The sequence below is a fragment of the Macrobrachium nipponense genome, chromosome 7, assembly GCF_015104395.2.
Source record: "Macrobrachium nipponense isolate FS-2020 chromosome 7, ASM1510439v2, whole genome shotgun sequence".
NCBI classification, from domain to species: domain Eukaryota; kingdom Metazoa; phylum Arthropoda; class Malacostraca; order Decapoda; family Palaemonidae; genus Macrobrachium; species Macrobrachium nipponense.
In genome coordinates this window covers 103,426,424-103,448,470 of record NC_061109.1, presented here as the reverse complement: position 1 = coordinate 103,448,470, position 22,047 = coordinate 103,426,424, and the positions used below count along the sequence as shown (strand labels likewise).

Here is a 22,047-nt window from a genome sequence, read left to right as displayed (position 1 = left end):
CAGCACACCGCACGCCCATCCTCCTACCTTCTTCCCATACTAAGTGAAAGGAAAGAGAAGAGAAATTACCATAACAACAAAACACGGACAAACCTTTGAAGTTCCCTTGGTAACTCCCAAGCATAAGCGTAATTCCCGGATGAATACATGTCCCGTTACAGGATCAATATCACTTACGTTAAATACATGTCTCATCCTCAAGATAAATACATATCTTGTCCTCATGCAGGTCTGAGCCGGTGTTAAAGGGCGAAAGAATGTAGATAATATGTTGGCATACTTTAGCTGCCGGCTCTTAACACAAGTAGAGGGGCAGTTACAAAGGCTATCACAAAAAGTGGGTTTGTATATTAATTGAAAAACCAAGGACAAACCTTTGTTTAGTATTAATATCAAACACTGTATATGCATAATTATTTAAATACAAAAAGAAAAAACCAAAAGGATCACACCGGGAAATTAGATCAATGACCAGTCAGCCGGAGCTCACAAACACACGTCTTCATCGGAAGACGGCCGAAAGTAAAGTGGAATGTTTACATCCAGGCAGGTTAGCCTGCCCCACGGTAGTTACTGCCTAACCACCTTGTTCAAGATTCAACAGCCATAATTCCAGCTACGCCGAAAGTATATTCCTATTGTTAAAGGACCGAAAGGTTTGTATTACGTATCGGAACAAACTACCCTCATGATCTGTGTAATCAACAGTCATATGTGAACATATCCAATACAAAGTGTACCATAAAGTAATGAAAAGGGATAATTGTATGTTGCCTTTGTAGTGTTTAAGTGAGCTGTCAAAAAGAAGACTTATGAAAGGGAGTGTATGGAGGAAGAAAGCATTAGGGAAGCAGAACCTTCTGTGGCATTAGTAGTAGATAACCAGGTGGAAGATGAAAAAAAAAAAAAAAAAAAAAAAAAAAAAATTTTGATTAATGAATAGTTAAACAGTATTGAGTGAAAATAGAGTTTGTATAACCGAAGGTAAGGAAAACCAAAAGATCAGCAACAAAAAGAGTTTAAAATTTTTTGCATAAGTTGAGAAACACAGTGCAAGGTAAAGTATCAAAGAAGATTTGTGATAAGGAGAAAGGTGATGGGAGAAGTAAAATGATTAAAGGTGACAGTTGAAGTTAGCATAAACAAGATACAGGGGCACAGATTTCCTTAGTAAATGCATAAGTTGCAAGAGATACAGAAAAGACAAGCTGGAGTATCGAAAGAAGAATTGTAAATATCCCAATGAAAGGGATAGGAGGAAAGATTTTAGGATGCGAAGAGGTAAAATTGGAACTTAAAGTTGGACAGTTGGAGGTAAGTGTTCGGAAACAAACTAATGCCTCGTTGTTTCCTGTTTTGAATAAATTTTTTTAGAATGAATAAGTTGACCGTGGATGTGGGAAAGGACTGTTGTTGGAGGAGGAGTTAATAGTAGCCAAGATACAGAATGAGTCGGTCTGTACGGCTTTGTGGGGTTACTTGGTATGAGTCAGAGTGAAAATAAGGATGTGCAAGAAATCAGTGGGAGTGATAGCGAGTTGCTGACTTTGGAGGATGTGGAAAGAATGCAGCAAAGATGTTGCTCTGTTGGTAAGTTGAGAACCTGTGTGAGGGAGTACTGTTAAGGTTGTGGCCTTCAGTTTTGAAAGACTACAAGAAGTTTGCTGATAGGCTTTTCTTGTGGGAAGGTGTAGTCTACTTTTCAAAAGTGGTTGGGTGAGTTGGTGCATGTGCCTGTTTTTTTGGAAAGCAGTGCCATAGGAATATGTAAGTTAGTACACGATAGGTATAGCCATATGAGGAGGTTTAAGTTGGTGGAGTGTATGAAAGAAGATGCTTTCCCCATATTTGAGGAGAATTTGTGCAGACGTGGCAACTACATGTGAAGAGTGTCAGAGAAGAAAGTATCAGAGAGTACATGCAAGCCTGCAAGTACTACTGAGGTTAAGTATGAAAGAGCCGTTTGAGTTTTGAGTTAAGGGTGATTGATTGTGTTTCCCTCCAGCTAACCATATGAGGGAATGTAGGATTAGTGCATAACAAAAGTAAGTTTGAATGTAGTGAGGCTGGTCAGTACAAGTTTATTGCCAGTGTGTGTGAAAAGGCCTGTGCAAATGTTGTGTGACAATGGGTCTGAGTTTGTTGGAAGAACGTTTGAGCAAATGTTGAGAGAATGGGGGATAGAGCATATACTGACAACACCCTACATGCTCAGGGCTAATTGGTTAGCAGAGAGAACCATTAGAACTTTGAGTGAACTGTTATTAATGATGACTGACAAAGAGAATGAATGAGATTTGTGGCTAGGTAAGGCTGTCTCAGTTTATAATGCATCCGTACATAAAAGCACTGGTATATCTCCAAGTGAATATACATATAAAGATAAGCAATAGTGAGATAAACCATAAAAAATCCTTTCTAACATCTGTAGCAGATTTTTTTAATGTTTATCTTTTTTTTGTAATTTGGCACTTTTGTTTATTAATTTATTGTGTTTTTATATCATTCCAGCATTTGTTGCTTACTGACACAGAGTTACATAAACTAATGTAAGATGATTTTAATTTTTCCCTTATTCTTAAAAAAATGGTATCATTATAAATGCCTTACGGGGAAATGACATAACTGGAGGTATCACTATAGTCATTTAAATACAAAATACAGCAGAGCATCAATCATACATCAACCTTAAAACAAATTGTATTGAATGCGATCTTTTTTAGATCCTGCTTCAATGAAGAAAATGAAAATAAATACTTTATCATGATTATCCAAGGACCTTACCTACTGGTAATTCTTACTCTAATTTACATACACTGCCCTAACAAAGTCAGTCCGGCACCTCATCTCTGAGCAGTATCAATTTTTGTTTTTTCATTTTCCATAATCTGAACTCATTGATTTTCTTTCATGCATTACTTTATAGTATATATATATCTAAACTACATCAAAATTTTTATACAGAAGATTATCTACGTACTCCAAATCATCTTCAAATATGAAAAAACTTACCTATGTCTGTTGATATTAGCTACGCATTCCCCAGTACTTGGATCCCAAACTCGAATAATACCAGCTAAACATGAGGAAACTAGTAGCACCCCATTAGTGCACATGCATTCAACATCATGAGGATGACCAGCCAAGACTAGTGGTAAGGCATCACCAATTATCTGGAATAGTTACAAGTATAGTTACAGCTCCAATAAGAGAAATGGTTTTTCTTTTAAAAACAAATAATTCTGAACACCTGTAATTTATTTATTAAAACAAAAAATTTACATTTTTTAATTAATTGTAATTACCTTTATTTTTCTTTCTTAAAATAAATGTTATACTCCCTTGTTGCTTAACTTGTAGTGACAAAAAATTGCTATTAAATATTATACATTAATTTCTGTTGGCAACAAGTTAAGTGAGTATATGGGTATACTATGAAACTTCTCTCTGTAGTTCTAATATGGTAAACAGGATGAAAAAGAACATATATCAGTTTAGTCAGTGTTAGCTTATTTTTATTTTCTGTATTAGTGAAAGGCGGGTGTTGTTCAGTGTATGGGAAACATGTTCAATTTTAGAAAAAGTATTAATGTATTTAAGATGTGACGTGATGTCATAGGATGTGACGTCATAGAAGACAAGATGGCGGCAACATGGGGGAGAAAAACATAAACAAAAGAGAAAGGGAGCAAGGTGGCATCGATCTGGTGTGTTGGTAGGGTAGGAGAGAGCTCTCTGTCTTAAAGGAATTTATAGGTTGTCAGTCTTGTGGTGTTGTTCAAAGTCTCAAGCTGGGTTAAAATAGAACTGAGGAACGTGAACAGGTGGGTAGCTTGAATGATTGTTGTGTGTAGAAAAGATTAGGCTAGGAAAATATTTAAGCATGAGCTGCAAAATACTATTTAATACATTGTCATGTGCAAACATGAGCTGCACATTACTATTCAATACATTATCACAGTTAAGACTGACACAAATACAGTCTGAACTCTTTAAACCAGCACCCTTGGGACCAGCCCAATGCTGGACCACAGAAAATCCCTTATGTAAACAGTCTATGTAGCTCATTTCCACAGAGAGAGAGAGAGAGAGAGAGAGAGAGAGAGAGAGAGAGAGAGAGAGAGAGAGAGAGAGAGAGAGAGAGACTCTATTGGCCCTGGCTGGGTTATTACACTGGCAGATAACTATTTGCCAAATTCAAATAATACAGTTATATTGAAAATGATCATTTTTAATAAAACTGTTCCATTCACCATATGCATTATTATCATATTACTTCATGCTATAACTTATGAACATAGTGATCAGGCACCAATTATATTCTGATGTTTAAATTTTCAAAATCATCAGCTGATTGCATTTCAAGTAATGGTTTGTTTTGCCAGTATTGGATATTGCATTTCATGGCTAACAGACCATCAGTATTAACATTAGGATAACTCTTCTGGTGCCAGCTAGAAACTGGTTAAAAACAATCAAAAAATATGATATTGTAATGATACAATTAAGTTTGTTCATACTTACCTGGCAGATATATATATAGCGTATTTTCCGAATCCAACAGAAATTTAAACACTTACGACACACGCAGTGGGAGTCAGGTGGTTAGTACCCATTCCCGCCGCTGGGAGGCGGGTATCAGGAATCATTCCCATTTTCTATTCATAATTTCTATTTCCACTGTCTCCTGAGGGGAGGTGGGTGGGGTACTTGATTATATATATCGCAGGTAAAGTATGAACAAACTTAATTGTATCATTACAATATCATTTTGTTCATGAAACTTACCTGTCAGATATATATATAGCTGAATCCCACCTTTGGTGGTGGGAGTAGACAGAATAGAAGATTTTAGGAAACATATATATGCAGATAATTGATATCTTGATTCCTTACCTGTTAGCATAGCTGACTTCGTGGTTACTGCCGCATAAGTCTGCTTGTGCTACTAGAGTTGCCAGCAAGGTAGAGACCTATAAAGCTGGTGCACTCCAGATGATCTGTCAACAGGGGCGAGACCACGACGTGACTAGACCATTGACCATACAAATGAGGGCAACGAAGTAAAACCAAACCACCTGGCGTAGCCTACCAAAAGTATCCCACATAGACTAAGCTAATGGAAGGGAGATCCGCCGCAGGCGGTCAACCCCACAACCATAACACAAGTTAAAAACTCCCCTAAACCATTAAAGGATAGGATGAGCGCTACCATCCTGCCCCCAAAACAGTGTCTGCAGCGACATATGGTCCGAGCGAGTAACAATTTTCGTATGTTGCTTTCACCTCCCGCAGGTAGTGTGAAGCGAACACCGAATTGCTTCGCCAATAAGTGGCGCCCAAAATATCTTTGATTGCCATATTTTTGTGAAAAGCCACCGAAGTAGCAATAGCCCTCAACTCGTGGGCTTTCACTTTCAGAAGCTCCATGTCACTTTCACTACACTTTTCATGGGCTTCCTTAACCGTACTTCTTAAGAAGAACGCCAGTGCATTCTTCGACATCGGAAGATCTGGTTTTTTCACAGAGCACCACAAGTTCTCCGAAGAACCTCTGCATGCTCTGGTTCTCTGCAAATAAAACTTGAGAGCCCTGACAGGACACAGGACTCTCTCAGCTTCAGGTCCCACTAGCTCCGACAACCCTTTGATCTCGAACGTCCTCGGCCAAGGGTTGGAAGGGTTCTCGTTCTTTGCTAAGAACGTAGACTTAAGGAACAAACTGCACTATGATCCTTGAACCCAATATGCTTGCTTATGACTTGAATTTCGCTAACCCTCTTCGCCGTCGCCAGAGCGGTTAGGAAAATGGTCTTCTTAGTAAGATTCCTAAGCGAGGCTAAATGGAGCGGTTCAAATTGACTCGACATGAGAAACTTCAGTACCACGTGTAAGTTCCACGATGGTACTTTAGGTTGGAGAACTTTCACAGTCTCAAATGATCTAATGAGATCATGAATGTCTCTATCATTCGCTAAGTCGAGTCCTCTATGCCTGAAGACCACAGCAAAGCACGCTTCTGTAGCCTTTAATCGTGGGAACGGCTAGTTTCACTTCTTTCCTAAGGTGAAGAAGGAAATCTGCTATCTGGCTCACAGAGGTTGAGGTGGAGGAAATGCCCTTCCTTCTGCACCAACTTCTAAAGACAGCCCACTTTGATTGGTAAACTGCGATTGAGGAGGGCCTCCTTGCGGTGGCAATCGCCGTTGCCACAGGTCTTGAAAAACCCCTCGCTCTGGCCAACTTCTTGATAGTCTGAACGCAGTCAGACTCAGAGCGCGGAGGTTTTTTGTGGTACCTCTCGAAGTGGGGCTGTCTGAGTAGATCTTTCCTTAGGGGCAGAGTCCTTGGAAAGTCTACTAGGAAGGACATCACCTCCGTGAACCAGTCGACCGCTGGCCAGAAGGGGGCGATGAGGGTCATTCTCGCTCCTTCTGATGCAGCGAACTTCCTCATTACTTCCCCGAGGATTTTGAATGGGGGAAAAGCGTAAATGTCTAGTCCCGACCAATTCCACAGTAGGGCGTCTACTGCCACTGCTCCCGGGTCCAGAACTGGGGAGCAATACAGCGGAAGTCTCTTCGTTCGGGAAGTTGCGAAAACGTCCACATGAGGACGTCCCCACAGCTTCCATAGCGCCTGGCATACTTCCTGATGAAGGGTCCATTCCGTCGGCAGAAGCTGTCCTTAGCCGACTGAGAAGGTCCGCTCGCACGTTTTCCACGCCTGACACAAATCTTGTCAGAATCGTGACGTTTTGCGACTTCGCCCAAATCAGGATATTCTTCGCGATGGCGAACAGAGAAGGAGAGTGAGTTCCCCCCTGTTTCCTGAGGTATGCCAAGGCGGTGTGTTGTCCGAGTTTATCTGAACCACTTTGTTGGAGACTTCCTCTTGGAAGAACCTTAGAGCAAGGTAAACCGCTGAAAGTTCTTTTAGATTGATGTGCCAGGACACCTGTTCCCCTCTCCAGGTGCCTGACACTTCTCCTCCCTCCCAGTGTTGCTCCCCAACCCGTGGAGGACGCGTCGGAGAACAACATTAGGTCGGGGTTCCGAAGACTTGAGCGAAAGTCCTTCCGCAAGCTTCTTTGGATCCAACCACCATTTGAGGTGCTTTTTCACTTCTTCCGTCAAAAACAAGACCTCTTCTAGATCCTGTTTGCGTGACCAATTGCTTGAGAGGAAGAACTGAAGTGGTCGGAGGTGCAACCTTCCCAGAGAAACAAACTTCTCCAGTGAGGAAATGGTCCCCAGCAGACTCATCCATTCCCTCACCGAGCATGTTTCCTTCCCTAGAAAGGCCGACATTTGTCCAGGCATTGAAGTTGTCGCCCCTGGGACGGAAAAGCCCGAAAAGCCACTGAGTCCATCTGAATCCCCAGATAGACTAAGGATTGAGAAGGAGTCAGATGCGACTTTTCGAGATTCACCAGAAGTCCCAGGGACCTCGCTAACGACAGAGTCGTGTGAAGGTCCTTCAGACACCGGTCTTGCGATGAGGCTCGAATAAGCCAGTAGTCTAGGTAGAGAGAGATCCTTATTTCCGCAAGATGGAGCCACCTCGCAACGTTCTTCATAAGAACGGTGAACACCATCGGCGCCGTGCTGAGACCGAAGCAGAGTGCCCTGAATTGGAAAATCTTCCCTTTCAGGACAAACCGCAGGTATTTCCTTGATCGGGGATGGATGGGGACGTGAAAGTATGCGTCCTGAAGGTCTAAAGAGACCATCCAATCCCCCGGTCTTAAGGCTGCAAGCACGGATTGAGGTGTCTCCATCTTGAACTTCTGCTTGGTAACGAAGCGATTTAGACTGCTGACATCCAAAACGGGGCGCCACCCCCCTGACTGCTTCGGCACTAGGAACAGACGGTTGTAAAACCCCGAGAACTCCGGTCGAAGACCTGTTCCACCGCCTGCTTCTCGATCATTTGATCTAGTAGATCGTGAAGCACTTTCTGCTTTTCTCCCTGATACGAAGGAGACAAATCCTTTGGTGTCGAAGACAGCGGGGGTAACATCAGGAAAGGAATTCTGTACCCCTTCTTGACGATGTCCAGAGACCAAGCGTCGGCACCTCTCTCTTCCCAAGCTTTCGCGAAATGTAGAAGCCTGGCTCCTACCGGTGGCTGAAGGACTTCCCTCTCACTTCTTGCTCTTGGAAGGAGCGGGAGTCTTGCCTCTGAAAGAGCCTCTTCCTCGAGGGGCTGGCTTCGAGGAAGAAGCGGATCGAAAGGGCTTCGATTTCTTCAAAGCAGAGGACCCAGAAGACGAAGTAGTAGTAGGCTTCCTAGAAGACTGTGCCAGAAGGTCTTGGGTTGCTTTCTCCTGGAGACTGGCAGCTATGTCCTTTACCATAGACTGGGGGAAGAGATGTTCTGAGAAAGGAGCGAAAAGAAGATCCGCTTTTTGCGCTGGTGAGACCGACTTTGCAGTAAAATTGCAAAAAAGTGCTCTCTTCTTAAGCAGTCCCGTGCTGAAATGAGCAGCCAATTCCTCAGAACCATCCCTGACGGCCTTGTCCATGCAAGACAATACACTGGACAGCTCCCCCAGACTGATGGAATCAGAACTCCTGGACCTGGCATCCAAAACTCCTAGGCACCAGTCCAGAAATTAAAGACCTCTAGTGTCCTGAAGAGGCCTTTAAGGTGAAAGTCTAACTCACTATGCGTCCAAGAGACCTTAGAGGAAGACAGAAAAGATCTTCTGGCGGCATCCACAATACTACCAGTCTCCTTGAGCTGAGGCTGGAAGCTTAACTCCGACGTTTTCTCCCGTCTCATACCACATACCAGCTTTGCCACAAACTCTTGAAGGTGGTAAAGCGAAAGAAGTCTTGCCTGAAGCTTTCCTCTTTTCCATCCAATCATGGACCTTTCGAAAAGCTTGCTTCGTAGAAAGCGACTTCTTCATTTTCACAAAGCCCGAGATCTTAGTAGCTTTGGATGACGAAAACTGAGAGGGAGGAGTACGTGGAGCTTCAGGTTGGAAAGTGTCTGCAAAGACTGACTGTAGCAAACGAGTCAAAACCTTGTAGTCCGTCGAAACTGGAGCCAACTGCTGTTCTTCGTCCACTTCGACGAAAGCGTCACTAATTTCCTCTTCAGACACTGGAGAAGTCGGAGGAAGTAAAGAAGAGTCACGAGCTTTCTCAAAAGAGAAAGAGCGGCGAACAGGAAGAGTTCCCGCTTCCGCTTGCGCTTGCGGAGGTGGAAAACTGACGTCCGTAGGGCGCGCTTGGCGTCCGAAGCCAATCTACTGGCGCCGACTGAAGTGCGCTCGACCGCAACAGGTGTACACCTGGCGTCCACTGGCGCGCGCTGAGCGTCCACTGGTGTGCGCGAGCGTCCACTAAAACGCGCTGAGCGTCCACTGGCGCTCGCTTACCTTGCACCGAATCACGCTCGGCATCCACTAAAGCGCGCTTGACTTTCACAGAAGCGCGCTCGGCATCTAAAGAAACGCGCTTCTTATCAACAAGTTTCGTAGCAGCGGAAACAACCGCTTCACGAGAGCGAGAAACGAATTTCTCGCCTCCTCTAGAAAGTTGCTGGGAGCAGAACGAACTCTAGAGGAGACTCAAACGGAGAGAGAGACGAGCGAGGAGAGGGAGAGGGAGAACGCCTCGACCTCTTCACAGGAAGATTGTCATCCTTCTTACGGCGACGTGGAACAGTCTCTCTCGAAGAAAAAACATCTCGAAGTTGCTGCTGAAGAGACTGGAGAATCTTGCTTGTAGGTGAAGCCTCCTTTTCTGGGGAGGGGCTGATCCTGTGAGCAGGCGAGTGGCGAGGGGACGCCTTCTTCCTACTCCCAGGAACCGCCACTTCACGCACCTTAGAGCGACTGCGGCGCTCGAAGAAACATCTAGGAAAGACTCCGCCTCCGAATAATCCTTACGCTTCTTCTGCGGAGGAAAAGCAGCAAACGCACTATCAGGCGACGAGCAAAGTTCCGGAGAACAACTTGGACGTGAAGCGTCCCGAACGCAAGCCGTCCTTTGCAGCGGACGTGATGCGGTATGAGAGCTCCACCCCTTGCGCGGGGAGGAAGCTTCAGAAGAAGAAAAGCACTCCTTGAGAAGACGTGCACGCACATGCTCCTTGGCAGTCTGGGTAGGTTCGTCAGAAGCTGCCGAAGGCACGCCAGATCGGTGGGGGTTCCTCGTAACCCTCCTTCGACTTTCGACATGCTCTCTCCCCGTAATCTGGGAGTCAAGCAGAGGTCTAGGTCTAGAGGCGGAATGAGGCCGATCTGACGCACCCTCCACTACACAAGGGGCACTTTCACTGCACTTCTCTTCACTTTTGCTCTCCAGAGCTAACACTTTTGATTCTAAGTTACGAATCGATTCAAGAATTAGCGATAAAGTATTACCTTCTACCGACACTGTTTCAGGGGCCGGAGGCAACACTACAGGGGTAGGAGCATAATCTACAGAAGGAGGGTTAGCAGGAGAATAATTAAAATCTTGCCTACCTGAAACACTCCTGGAGGAAGACCTCCTTAACCTATCTCGCTCAAGTTTCTTAAGATAGGTTTCATACGCCTTCCATTCCGACTCTGTTAATCTTTCACACTCCTTACAACGACTTTCAAACGTACATTCATTCCCCCTGCAAACTTTACAAACAGAATGTGGGTCTACTGAAGCTTTCAGTAGCCTACCTCTACATTCGGACATAGAACAAAATCTAGCGCTAGCAGAACTAGACCCTGACATCTTGATCAAAGAAAAATCAATACCAAATTCAAATCAATCCAAAGTCAACGTGTGCCAAGCCACCGATCCAATTCAGATACCAAAGAAAAACCAAAAGGGATACTCAAGTAGCTAGTAAGTTTCCAAAATCTGGACGGAGGTGCTGCAAACAGGTGTTTTCAGCACCGGCGACAGAAAAATTATGAATAGAAAATGGGAATGATTCCTGATACCCGCCTCCCAGCGGCGGGAATGGGTACTAACCACCTGACTCCCACTGCGTGTGTCGTAAGTGTTTAAATTTCTGTCGGATTCGGAAAAATACAGCTATATATATATCTGCCAGGTAAGTTTCATGAACAAATGTAAATGTAAGGGATCAGTGGCATCTGGCATCCGATACATAGCTGATGTGGAGGCAAGTTAGAGACTGTGCTTGAACCTCGTGACGTATTTAGTCCTTTCTTCAAACTCCTTGGAGAGCGAACGTTCGCTTTTGCTCTCCTTCACCCAAGGTGGTTTTCCTTTCCATTGCATGAAGGATGAATAAGATTTAGTTTATTCTTTATTATGGAAGTCACCTTTGGAAATTAACAAATTTTTAACATGTCAACAACGGAAATGCAACCCTTAATAAATATATGTTAATTACAGTATAATTGACATTGGCAAACGGATAATTCTCAAATGAATTTTTTTGTCAATTCTTGCTGTTGTTTATGCCAGTGTCTTGCACACAGTAGGAAGTAGTTATTAATTATAAGAAATAGTAGTGAATTCTTAGACAAGTCATAAGGCTGGTTGTGAGAGCAAAAGTGATAGCGTCTACTCTCCAAGACGGTTAAGGAAAAGACTGAAGCTATCACCTTGTACGTGCAGGAGTTGCCATATCTCACAGATTCCTTGCCTTACAATCATTGATTGTTTTAACCAGTTACCAGCTGGCACTTGGAAAATTATCCTGTTGTTAAGACCGAAGGTTTGTTAGCTATGAAAAATACAAATTGATTAAAAATTTGTCATGTTTAACCTAATGAACTTTTGCTTATAAGCCTACTTCTTAGATGAAAGCTAACTCAAGATATAAAATGCATTACCAATGTTATCTACCAAAAATGAGACAGACATAGAAAGCCTACTCTAGTGTAATCTACTGAAAATACATCTCACACTATACACAATATATATGATGAAATCATGTTTTTGGACAAAATTTAATGATCACATGATACACGAGATCAGGTGATACAAGTGTATGCTTAAATTATGGTTCTTTTGTATGCTCTATATTTCTGAGTTTCAAAGAACGTTTTTGTTGTAAATAAGCTATGCTTTTGTATTTACAGAGTAAGCTTCAGTTCTGAAATCTGAAAAAATCCAACTGAAACATGTGGCAACGCCCTCATAGCTGCTTAAGAACTAATGGCAGCTGATTAAAACACGTCCCAGAACAAGGAAGTGCCAGATTTAAGAGATTGGGACTATACCAGGTAGGGTGAAAGACTCCAATCAATTCTTACTAAATCTAAGAATAAATAGGAGTTATTACACTGCATTCCCAGTCATTAAATAGAAGTAAAATTAGAACTTAAGTTGCACACAGCCAAAAAAGCTGATTGGTATATGCTACAGTTAGATGAAATAACATACCTGTGATTTTTCATCTCGGATCCTATCCTTTCCCCACCAAGACGCCCTCCATTCTGCATAATTACGTGAACATATGCAATGGTACAGTGCAATGATGCTATACACCAAACAAAGTACAGCAGGGATTACTAATATTGCAGTAAGTAACATTTCACCACTTGAAGTTGGTATAAATGCCATTTCTCTTGCCAACCTGATCTTGTACTGTCTGCCAGCTCTATACAACAAACAAAAATTTAAAACATTACTCAAAACCACTCTCTTCTTCAATATAAAAGATTACAAAAGAATACCTATACAGACTTAGTATAATTCACAATAGAATGTCAGGAAATAAACAATAATTTAATATATTTAACAACAGCCCTCAAATGTATAAAAATTTAAATTTTTAATATACCCAGCCAAAAATGACATCCATTATAAGCTATCATTTCAAATCAGTATTTTAAATGCATAAAAACCTACAAACACTTTAATCATAATCAGGAACAAGACAGAAAGGAAATTGAGGGGGCCAACTAAACATTCATACATATTCATAAGCGGAGAGAATACACAGCTAAGCTACTTGATTAATTAAGAGATCCACACTTTTTTACTAATACCACTCAACAGAAAATAACAAAACCTATAGTTTTACTGTATGCATATTACTCAAAATATATGTAAACTTGGAACCAAAAACAATTTACTAACCCCCTTGGTGCAGTTTATCTGGAAGCCATGGATCAGTGTTTGGATCACTTGGATTATGGACACTTTGGGCATCTTCTGAGGACACTGGTATTGATAACAAAATTGGTGGCAAAATACTTATATAATGCCCAGTTAAACTTATGTTATAATAACTGAATAATGTTGGCCAGTGTGAGAGAGGTAATTTCCTTAAAATTGAACGAGAACGATGTTTCAGCACCTTAAAACTGTCTTGCTTTTGTACTGTTGAGTTCCCAGAAATAGAGGGTTGAGTCAATAATGCAGCAGATGCTTGTGTAGTTGCAGGATCAATTTCAGGCTGAGTAATTTGTGAACCTTCTGAAAGGTACATGTGTCTTGATCGATTTGTTAAAGAAAAAATAATCGAAGGCAAATCTCTTAATCTATGAGGTTCATGAACTGGCTCAGAAAATTCCTCAATCAAACCAGAATTATACATCAACCATGCAATCCAGCCCACAAATATGCAAATGAACATCCTCTGAAACATTCGTTTCTTTGCAAAAAAGTAAGTCACACGTAATCTCTTTGGCATATCACTGGGATTCTGAGGTTTTGATTGAGGATGAGCTATACGATCCTGGCCTGTAGACTTTATGCTAGCAGAAGCAGGTGCACTTCTTCGGTGAAGGTTTGGCACAGATGTGGAAGTCCGGTCCGTGTTACTGACTAGAATTCGGACATTGAAGTTTGGGTTTAGAGGCTGATATCTAAATAATGGATTAACAGCAAATGGTCCTCCTGACACCAATGACTGCTTTTTCTGTTCTTCAGAATCCTCATATCGCTGAAGGTCAATGGAAAGCACAGATGTTAGGAAGACTAGCTGCATGTACAAATCACAAAGAAGAACCACACTCCCATATATGCATATTTCCTGAACAACAGGAATAAATAAAAAGAAAAACACAGTCACTAGTGTTGTCATAGTTAAAAAATACTTTGTGATTGTCCATCCCTCTCGTGCAAGCCCCTGTGCAACACGTATCTTGATATCTAAATGAGCAGGTGTAGATAAAACTGACCTTATCAACACCATACTATTTTCAAATCCAATCAAGCCAGAGAGAACAGGGTACACGTACTTTCCCTTACTATGCAGAGGCCGAAGACCAAAATAAGCACAGAAACCAACAGCTATGCACAGGGATGATATAAGAGTAGCCTGGACGCTAATTGCCATTCCCAACTTGCTTTTAAACATGTCCATTTTAAGAATTGAGAAATAAATAGAACCAAACAAAAAACAATAGAAGATGACCAACATGACTTCCCACAGTGATAAACGAGAGGGAAAGTATATATGAGTGATGTCTTCCCTTTCCGGTCGAACAGGCTGGTGAATTGGGAAACGTGAAGTTAGTTCTTTTTCTAAGCCATTCACAAACCTGGAAAGAGAAAAATTATTTTAGAAACCTTACCCTGTCAAATTAAAACAAAAACCTAAAATTGTGTGTTGGTGTGTATGTATGTATGTATGTATGCATGTATGCATGTATGTACTATGTATGTATGTACTATGTATGTATGTATGTATGTACTATGTATGTATGTATGTATGATGAAACCGTGAATGATAATTTGTTTGATGAATTGTTTAATTCAAGTGACAATGACTCAAGTAATTTTGAAGGATTTTAAATACATATTTACTATTAAATATAATTTTTTTTATTTTATTTCAAGTGATAAATAAAGATTTCATACAATAAATGTTTTTGAACAATACCCCGGTAAATACAAAACTGTCAGAGTGAACGCATCCTTCTCAATTACTGTGGTATTATTATTGTCGTATTAGTGTGAAATGTTTTTAACACTGGTATTTACATACATAGTTACCTCAACAAGGCTGTCATTGTTATTAGCCAACTGTAAAGCCTGGATTCCTGTACCGATATGCCAAAATAATAGATTCACTTTTTGTTACCGTTAGATAAGTCGACCCCCCTAATTTTGGCATGATTTTTTGGGGCTAAAGGGTCAACTTATACGCCGAAATATACGGTAATTCAATTTTCCATTTCCATATCTGCCCACTTTACATCTTTTTCACTTTTCATCATTCACCTTAACTCTAATTCTATTCATCTCAACTCTTCTTACCCTGGCTCCTTGGCTTTTAGCCCTCCTCTAACTGCATACATTTCCATCCTACTCCCTAATTCCCTCTTTGTCCTCTGCCAGAGCTTAAAGGTTCTCTTCATCTTTCCAACCACCATACCTCTCATGATTGCTCTGGATCCCTTCAATGACATCACACCAAATGCTTTTACTGCTGTCTTTTGTATGTATTCTTTGGATAGTTTCCATTGACCACATTTTAATGTTAAGTTTGCTATACATTTCCTTTACATTTATTTTTTGCTTAATTATAGTTAATTACATGTATTACTGTGAAAAATAGCATTTAGCTAATGATTCAAACTGATGTATCATCTTCAAATATGTTATGTTATTCACACTGGTGAGGAACAGTTCTAATTCATTTATTTCACTACATAATTTACAATTATTATCACTTTACTAACGGAGTAAAGGATACTTACCCTTCATTATAATGCTTCAGCGCAAGTGTGATGGCAAAAGTAATCACACGATCAGGATTTCTGTTTCTGCGGAATCCAATTTCACGGGAAGGAACACCAAACAAGATATCCGCAACATTTGTTTCACCTTCATAACTTGACTGAAAAAATTGAATATTTTAAAATCTTGTATAATATAAAACAAAAAATTCCAAAATAAAAACTTTTCAAAAATAGAATAAGAAATTTTGAATATCATCAAAAGTCTTATTAATCCTCTTGCTAAGTAAACCTGAAAGATAATAGCACCTTCTCAAAATAAGCCATTACTTTTAATCTAAATAAAATACATGAAATATTATGCAATGGGATAAAGATAATATCTGATAAGATGTAATCTATACCTGAAGTTCTCACTTATAAAAACTCACCATAAGAGAATTTACTGTAGCCAATACATTTTGGTCTTGCAGAAATGAATACTGATTTCTTGCCCAGAGATCAGCAGGAGACAACATCAGACAATTGTAATGAGGTAACACCTGGCCAGCAGACTGCATTTTCTTAACTACTCCTTCAATCAACAGACACTCAGTTCCTAGTGTGACACTGTGGCTGAAAAAAAAGGGAAGACTAGTATGTTAATTTACCACCACTAATATGAAAAAATTTTCAAGTCATTGGTTTTTCCAAGGTATTCAAGCCACAGCCATTTATGTAGGAGTATTCCTTAATGCAAGCTGGAATCATTCATTGAAACTTGGTAACAGGGTATTAATTGGTGGTAGACAGTTGAGTGGGGGAACTCCCCCATCTCAATTGCCATCATCAGCAGGGTAGTTGAGGTGGGATTATGATAAAATACTCTAGTTTGCACACCTAGGAAAAATGAAAATTATAATTTGACAGTTTATTTGTTCCCACTAGAATATAAAAGGCTGCCCTTTATGTTGAACACTCACTCCTTATGTAGAATGGTTGCTTCTCAAACTGAATGGAAAGATTAACCTCCAACCACAAATGCCATTCTCTTGGTCATAATGGTAATCTGAGGAGTAACAGACTCCTTTAACTTCTACTCTGGAATTGGGATACAAAATTGTTAGCCTTATAACCTATAAAACCTAGCAGTGGATGCAAGATTGATAGGGCCCTGAACCAGGGTGAGATGTCTTAAATCTTGCTCTACAAAAACCTCAGAGAACCAAGTAATGCCCTGAAGACAGGGTATCACAGTCACATAAACTGATGGGTTCCGATAATAGCAGCTTTATCAATCCTGCCCCATTTGTAAAGGAGAGCAAACAGAGTCACAACTATGAACTGAATAGAATAATGAACTGAATAGAATAGAATATAGAATTTAGGCCAAAGGTCAAGCACTAAGACCAATGAGGTCATTCAGCGCTGAAACAGGGATCAACAATAAAAAGGTTCTAAAGGTTTAACCGAATGCAAACCTCATATTTGCACTATGAATCAATTATTAAGAGAGGGTGGAAAGCAAGATGGAAGAAAGATAATATGAATGGAGGTACAGTAAAAAGAATGAAAGGGGATTGCAGCTAGGGACCAGAGGTATGCTCCAAAGAACCTTAAGTAATTCCCATAGTTTGCCGCATGAGGTACGCTAAAGGCACTAACCCACCCCTAAGGGGCCTGTGAGCTGAAGTGAAGATAGAATGCAAAGTCTAACCTGCAGTTCATTTCACATAACCAACCTAACTGCTGCCTTGCAAAGGAAAGGAGAATGGAAGAAGAGAAGGAGCCAACACCTCGCCCATTCAACCTCTCTGAGTGGCTATGGAATGGCACCAACCCTGGCTTTCATGAGATTTTGCCTGAACTGGATGACCATACTCTGAGCACCCCATTCTTTTGTCTGCCAGTACTATAAAGGGACAAACTTATGGCCTAAGAGGTCAGGTTCCAATTAGATAGGGCCACCACAGCTCACACTGGACACAAAAGCTTCTCATCTGTCAAAAACTCAACTGGGAACACAAGGAATCCCTAGCCCTCCTAGAGCCAAACAAAATACAAGAGGCCATGCAAATCCACACAGAACATATCTCTGAAGGTGAAATCTTGATCCAAGGCTCTACAGTGGGTGAGTCAGGCTGTGGAAAGTCAAGTTCCATGCCACAGGCTGAAGCTAATGAGGTTGGCAAAGCTGTTATAAGTTCTTAAGAGCATGGACAACTTTCCTGAAGAAGCAAGGTCCCTAACCTGCAATCATAAGACTTGGCTCAATAAAGAGCAATAAGCTTACCTGTAAAGATTGAAAAGCGCTTATGTTGATGAAGGTAGATGAGTATTAAGTACACAAACTGATGAGAAGCATCTCTAACCAGAGAGAGGAGAGAGAGAGAGAAAGAGACCGGGTCTACATAAAGAACAAAGGAATGGTTCACTCTGGTACATACACTGTATTGAAAGCTACCTCCAAATGTGTGGCTAACAGAGAAGACTGGGCCAAGGGGAATCACTTGGTACATCGACCAGAGAAGCCAGTAGCTTGGGATACCACTCAGCATGGGGTAAAAAAGCAATACAAGGGTTACCTCAGACCTGGAATGACAAAGACATGAATGATCAACCAGAAAATCAGACTGACAGGAGGAAAGGAAAAGAGCTGTATAGTAACTGTGGTGGAAACAGGTTGATCACTAACTTCATCCAACACACAAAAACTTTCCCAGTGCAAGAAAGAAAGACTTATCTGTACAGACTAACTGCCTATGGGGATTATTAAGCTGGTCTGCCAAAGCATGCTGCCAAGCACCTCTCAACACCCCAGAGGGACTGAAGGAGACTGCATGGCAGATCAAAGTGTCCGAGTTTCTGTACATAACTTCCGCTGCCACCTTAGCTTTATCTTTCAGAGAACATAAAGAGAAACAGAAGGCCAAAATGTTCTTAGCAGCAAGACTACACTCAACCAAAACTTGTAGGGAAACAAGTACAGACATGGAGACACCTTCTCGGGACAAAGTCTGCCCACTGACTACACTATGGTCTTACATGTGTCATAGCCTTTCCTCCTGATGTCAGCAACCTTAAGATACTTCCCCTCATCTGCACAGAGAGTCCAGTGACAATGAAATCAGCAAATATATTCATCTAAAGGGCAAAGAACAATGCTGCCCAAAGGATGCCATGGAGATTGACTCTATGGGCCCTGGCAATGTCACTGAGAAGGAAGAACCTAAGTCGAGTTTCTCTAGGGAGGTTGTCAGTCCACAGACTAACGTAACAACTTGAAGGGGAGTACGCATCTTCTGGCATACATCACTTCCTCTGGTAAGTCAACAGTAGGAAAAGTCACTTGCTTGACCTGCTAGATACCAGGGTACCTAATGATTCACACATCAACTGTTAACTTGGTCCAAGACATCACAAGCAACTTCAGAACAGCTACCTCACCCTTGAGCACACAAGCAAAGGAGCAGTGTTTACTTCCCTGAGATCATGTTCACATGAGCCAAAAGAATTCTTGAAAATTTTCAACTCTGACTGAAGATACTCTGAAGAAAAACACACCAGGTTTTTAGAAATTCTCCAAACCATGACTTGCATCTTCTCCTAAAAGAGATGATGAAACTCCAGTTTGACTTACTGAATATTCTCAGACTACTAACACGAAATCTGACATAGTAATACCAATCACTGAAAAACCTGTCTTACCAAATTGCAACTGTAGTCCACAATAAACTACTAGATGCTATGGATGATTGTGTATGTGTGCTATCATGCATATGCTCACTGGGAGCTCTGGACAAACTAGGAAAAACAGTCTGCATGATCACATGCATGCAACTCGCTGTAATATGTACTTAACAATATCTCAATATGGTGACCTCTTTAGACAAACACCCTATCTAAGTGCACCTGTACAGTGAAAGGTGTGGACAAATCAGGCATCACCTGAAGGCTTGCACAATCACATGAATACACTGTCATTAATTGATTGACTGATCATGGAATTTAAGGCATAGCCCAAGCGCTGGGACCTGCAAAGGTCAATCAGTGCTAAATACACTGCCATGACAACCAGCTGGATCATACAGCAGCAACCTATTACATGTGAAGTTTCTGTCTTAACACACTATTTCAAGATCATACATGCATCAGCATGTAGGTATGGAAAAGTATGGAAGAAGAAAAAGTCTGGAATAGGTCTTGTGTCTCATGGGGGAAATGGGGAGATGTTGGTTCAAGAGCTCATTGAGAAAACCCCTCAAAAGTGACCAAATGCCACTGCCAACCCCTTAAAAAGGAGGGCTCTTCTTTGAAGTCCAACTGAACTTCTTGTGAGAGGGTTTCCAATATCTCTTCTTTTTCTTCTTCCTGGGGAGGAAGAGGAAGAAAACATGTTGAGGCAAGGAGTAGTGTAGCCTGTGCTCAATACCACAACGGTAGCTTCACAGGCAAGATGACTGCTAGAGGAAGATCTACAGCATAGAATTCCCTAACAGAAACAGCAGTAACAGACAGGTCATTCAGAATACCAAGGGACAAAAATGTGTCATCCTCCACCCAACCTGCCAATGAAGCAATGGTAGGCAGTGGAGAACCATGAACACATGCCACTGTCTCATCTGGGGAAAGGTCAACAGTTACACTTAGGTAGCTCAGCACTGTCAGAGTGCAGGCTGGTGACCTATGCTCACATGCCACCTGGCGATCTATGTTCACACGCAAGCTGGCGACTTATGCTCACACGCAGGACCCTCTCACAAAACACAAAACAAAGAGAAGGCAGGGTGCGAGAGAGCAGTAGTCTGGGAGGAAGGAGCTGTAAATTTTTGTTGGTGCTGAAGGCAAAGTAATCCCCTCTGAAGAACCTGCAATGGACAGCAACAAAACTGGTAACACTAATATCAAAGACATAAAGCTGCCAAATATATGCATATGTCCAGACTTTTCTTGTTTAAATCCATACTGAACTAAAAACAAATATCATACATACAATAAAAAATTATGGATGTTCCACCCTGGCCAGCATGAGTGGAGCAAGGCATCTTGACACAAAAAGAAATAAAAGTGTTTGATGATGCTGGAAATGAGATAGGTGGCTGCTCCCTCACCCACCTACCACCAGTCAACTGCCTTGTTACAGAGTTTCAACAAACCATTCTAGCTCACACTAAGGAGTAGTACTACATAAAGGCCAATGGTTTTCATTCCTACACACATAGTCACAGGTTAAAAGTAAATAACAGACAATTGTATCTCACATGCAAAGACAATTGTATCTCACATGCAAATGAACTATTTATCTGGGAGAGAGAAGGATTTCACTTTCTAAAACTTGTCTTACTTATGATGTAGTTGGTAATTGCTAACAGTCTGACTAAGATGAAAAACTGTCGACAGTGGTCCACGATAACCATCACTAATTGTAAGACCTTTTTGCCACGGCATTACTCCACTTTTCACAACAATCTGAAAAGTAAAAAACTTATAAAATATCTTAAGTACCAAATAAAACCAAATTTAAACTATCAAATTGGGCTTTTAATTTATATAGTACATAGATCATTTCTCTCACCACATCCAAATTGTACAATTTTTTCACTAACCCACTGTCTCTCTTCTCTTCACAGGAAAACAACACCTAAAACCCTTGAGCCTTGTACCTTTTTACTACTTCTCTGAACTGTATTTCCATTCCTCAGTCTTTTAATTCTTCACGATTCACTTACATATTCCAAACAATCAACTCCACAGCTTCAACCTTTCCAATTTCATTCATATCCAACATCTACTCTTCATCCCCATAGGTGAAAATTAGTACATTCAACTTTGTCTTCCATAGCATCTTTTTTTATACCTTCTGAATTGACACTACACCTTTCATTCTTTTATATATTCTGCGGTTTACCTCTACTCTCATCCATCCACCAGCAAGTAAACTCTTTAATACTCACATAATCCAACAGTCTTATACATGAGCATATGCATGTATGCATGTTATAAATGTACATTTACTGTATGTCTAATCATACAAATATATGCAAATGATAGGTACTGTACATACATCTTATACACATTTTTTTTCAGAGGGACCTCAATATCCAGTGCATATGGGGGTTCAATATAATGCTGGTGAAGATTCTGTGTAGATGCACAAAACAGTTATCGCTGTGGAAGCTATTTGAATATGGATTTACTCAAGATTCAGTAATTAAGTGTCAGTTTCAGCAATTAAGTGTCAGTTAAGTGTGAATGTAATATAGAGATCATCCTTACTGTAAAGGGAAACAGATTAACTCCTTGAAGTCATGCAGACCCATGATGCTATATACAGTATTCGCTACTACTGTAGAGTACAGTAATCCCTCGCCACTTTGCCGTTCAAGTTTCGCGGCCTCAGTGCATCACTGATTTTTCAAAAATATTCATCGAAAAATCAAAATTAAAAAATACCACCATATCGG

At 41.0% G+C, this 22,047-nt stretch overlaps 1 protein-coding gene across 1 annotated transcript in view; it reads right to left on the bottom strand.

Annotated features, from left to right (window-relative positions):
- The window catches only part of LOC135217178 (sterol regulatory element-binding protein cleavage-activating protein-like), a 184,931-nt gene that overhangs the window by 141,123 nt on the left and 21,761 nt on the right, over positions 1-22,047 (bottom strand). The window contains 7 exon segments of the mRNA XM_064252899.1: positions 3,013-3,173; positions 12,357-12,535; positions 12,538-12,573; positions 13,056-14,464; positions 15,626-15,765; positions 16,036-16,219; positions 20,928-21,052. Coding sequence (XP_064108969.1) covers positions 3,013-3,173; positions 12,357-12,535; positions 12,538-12,573; positions 13,056-14,464; positions 15,626-15,765; positions 16,036-16,219; positions 20,928-21,052 — 2,234 coding nt within the window.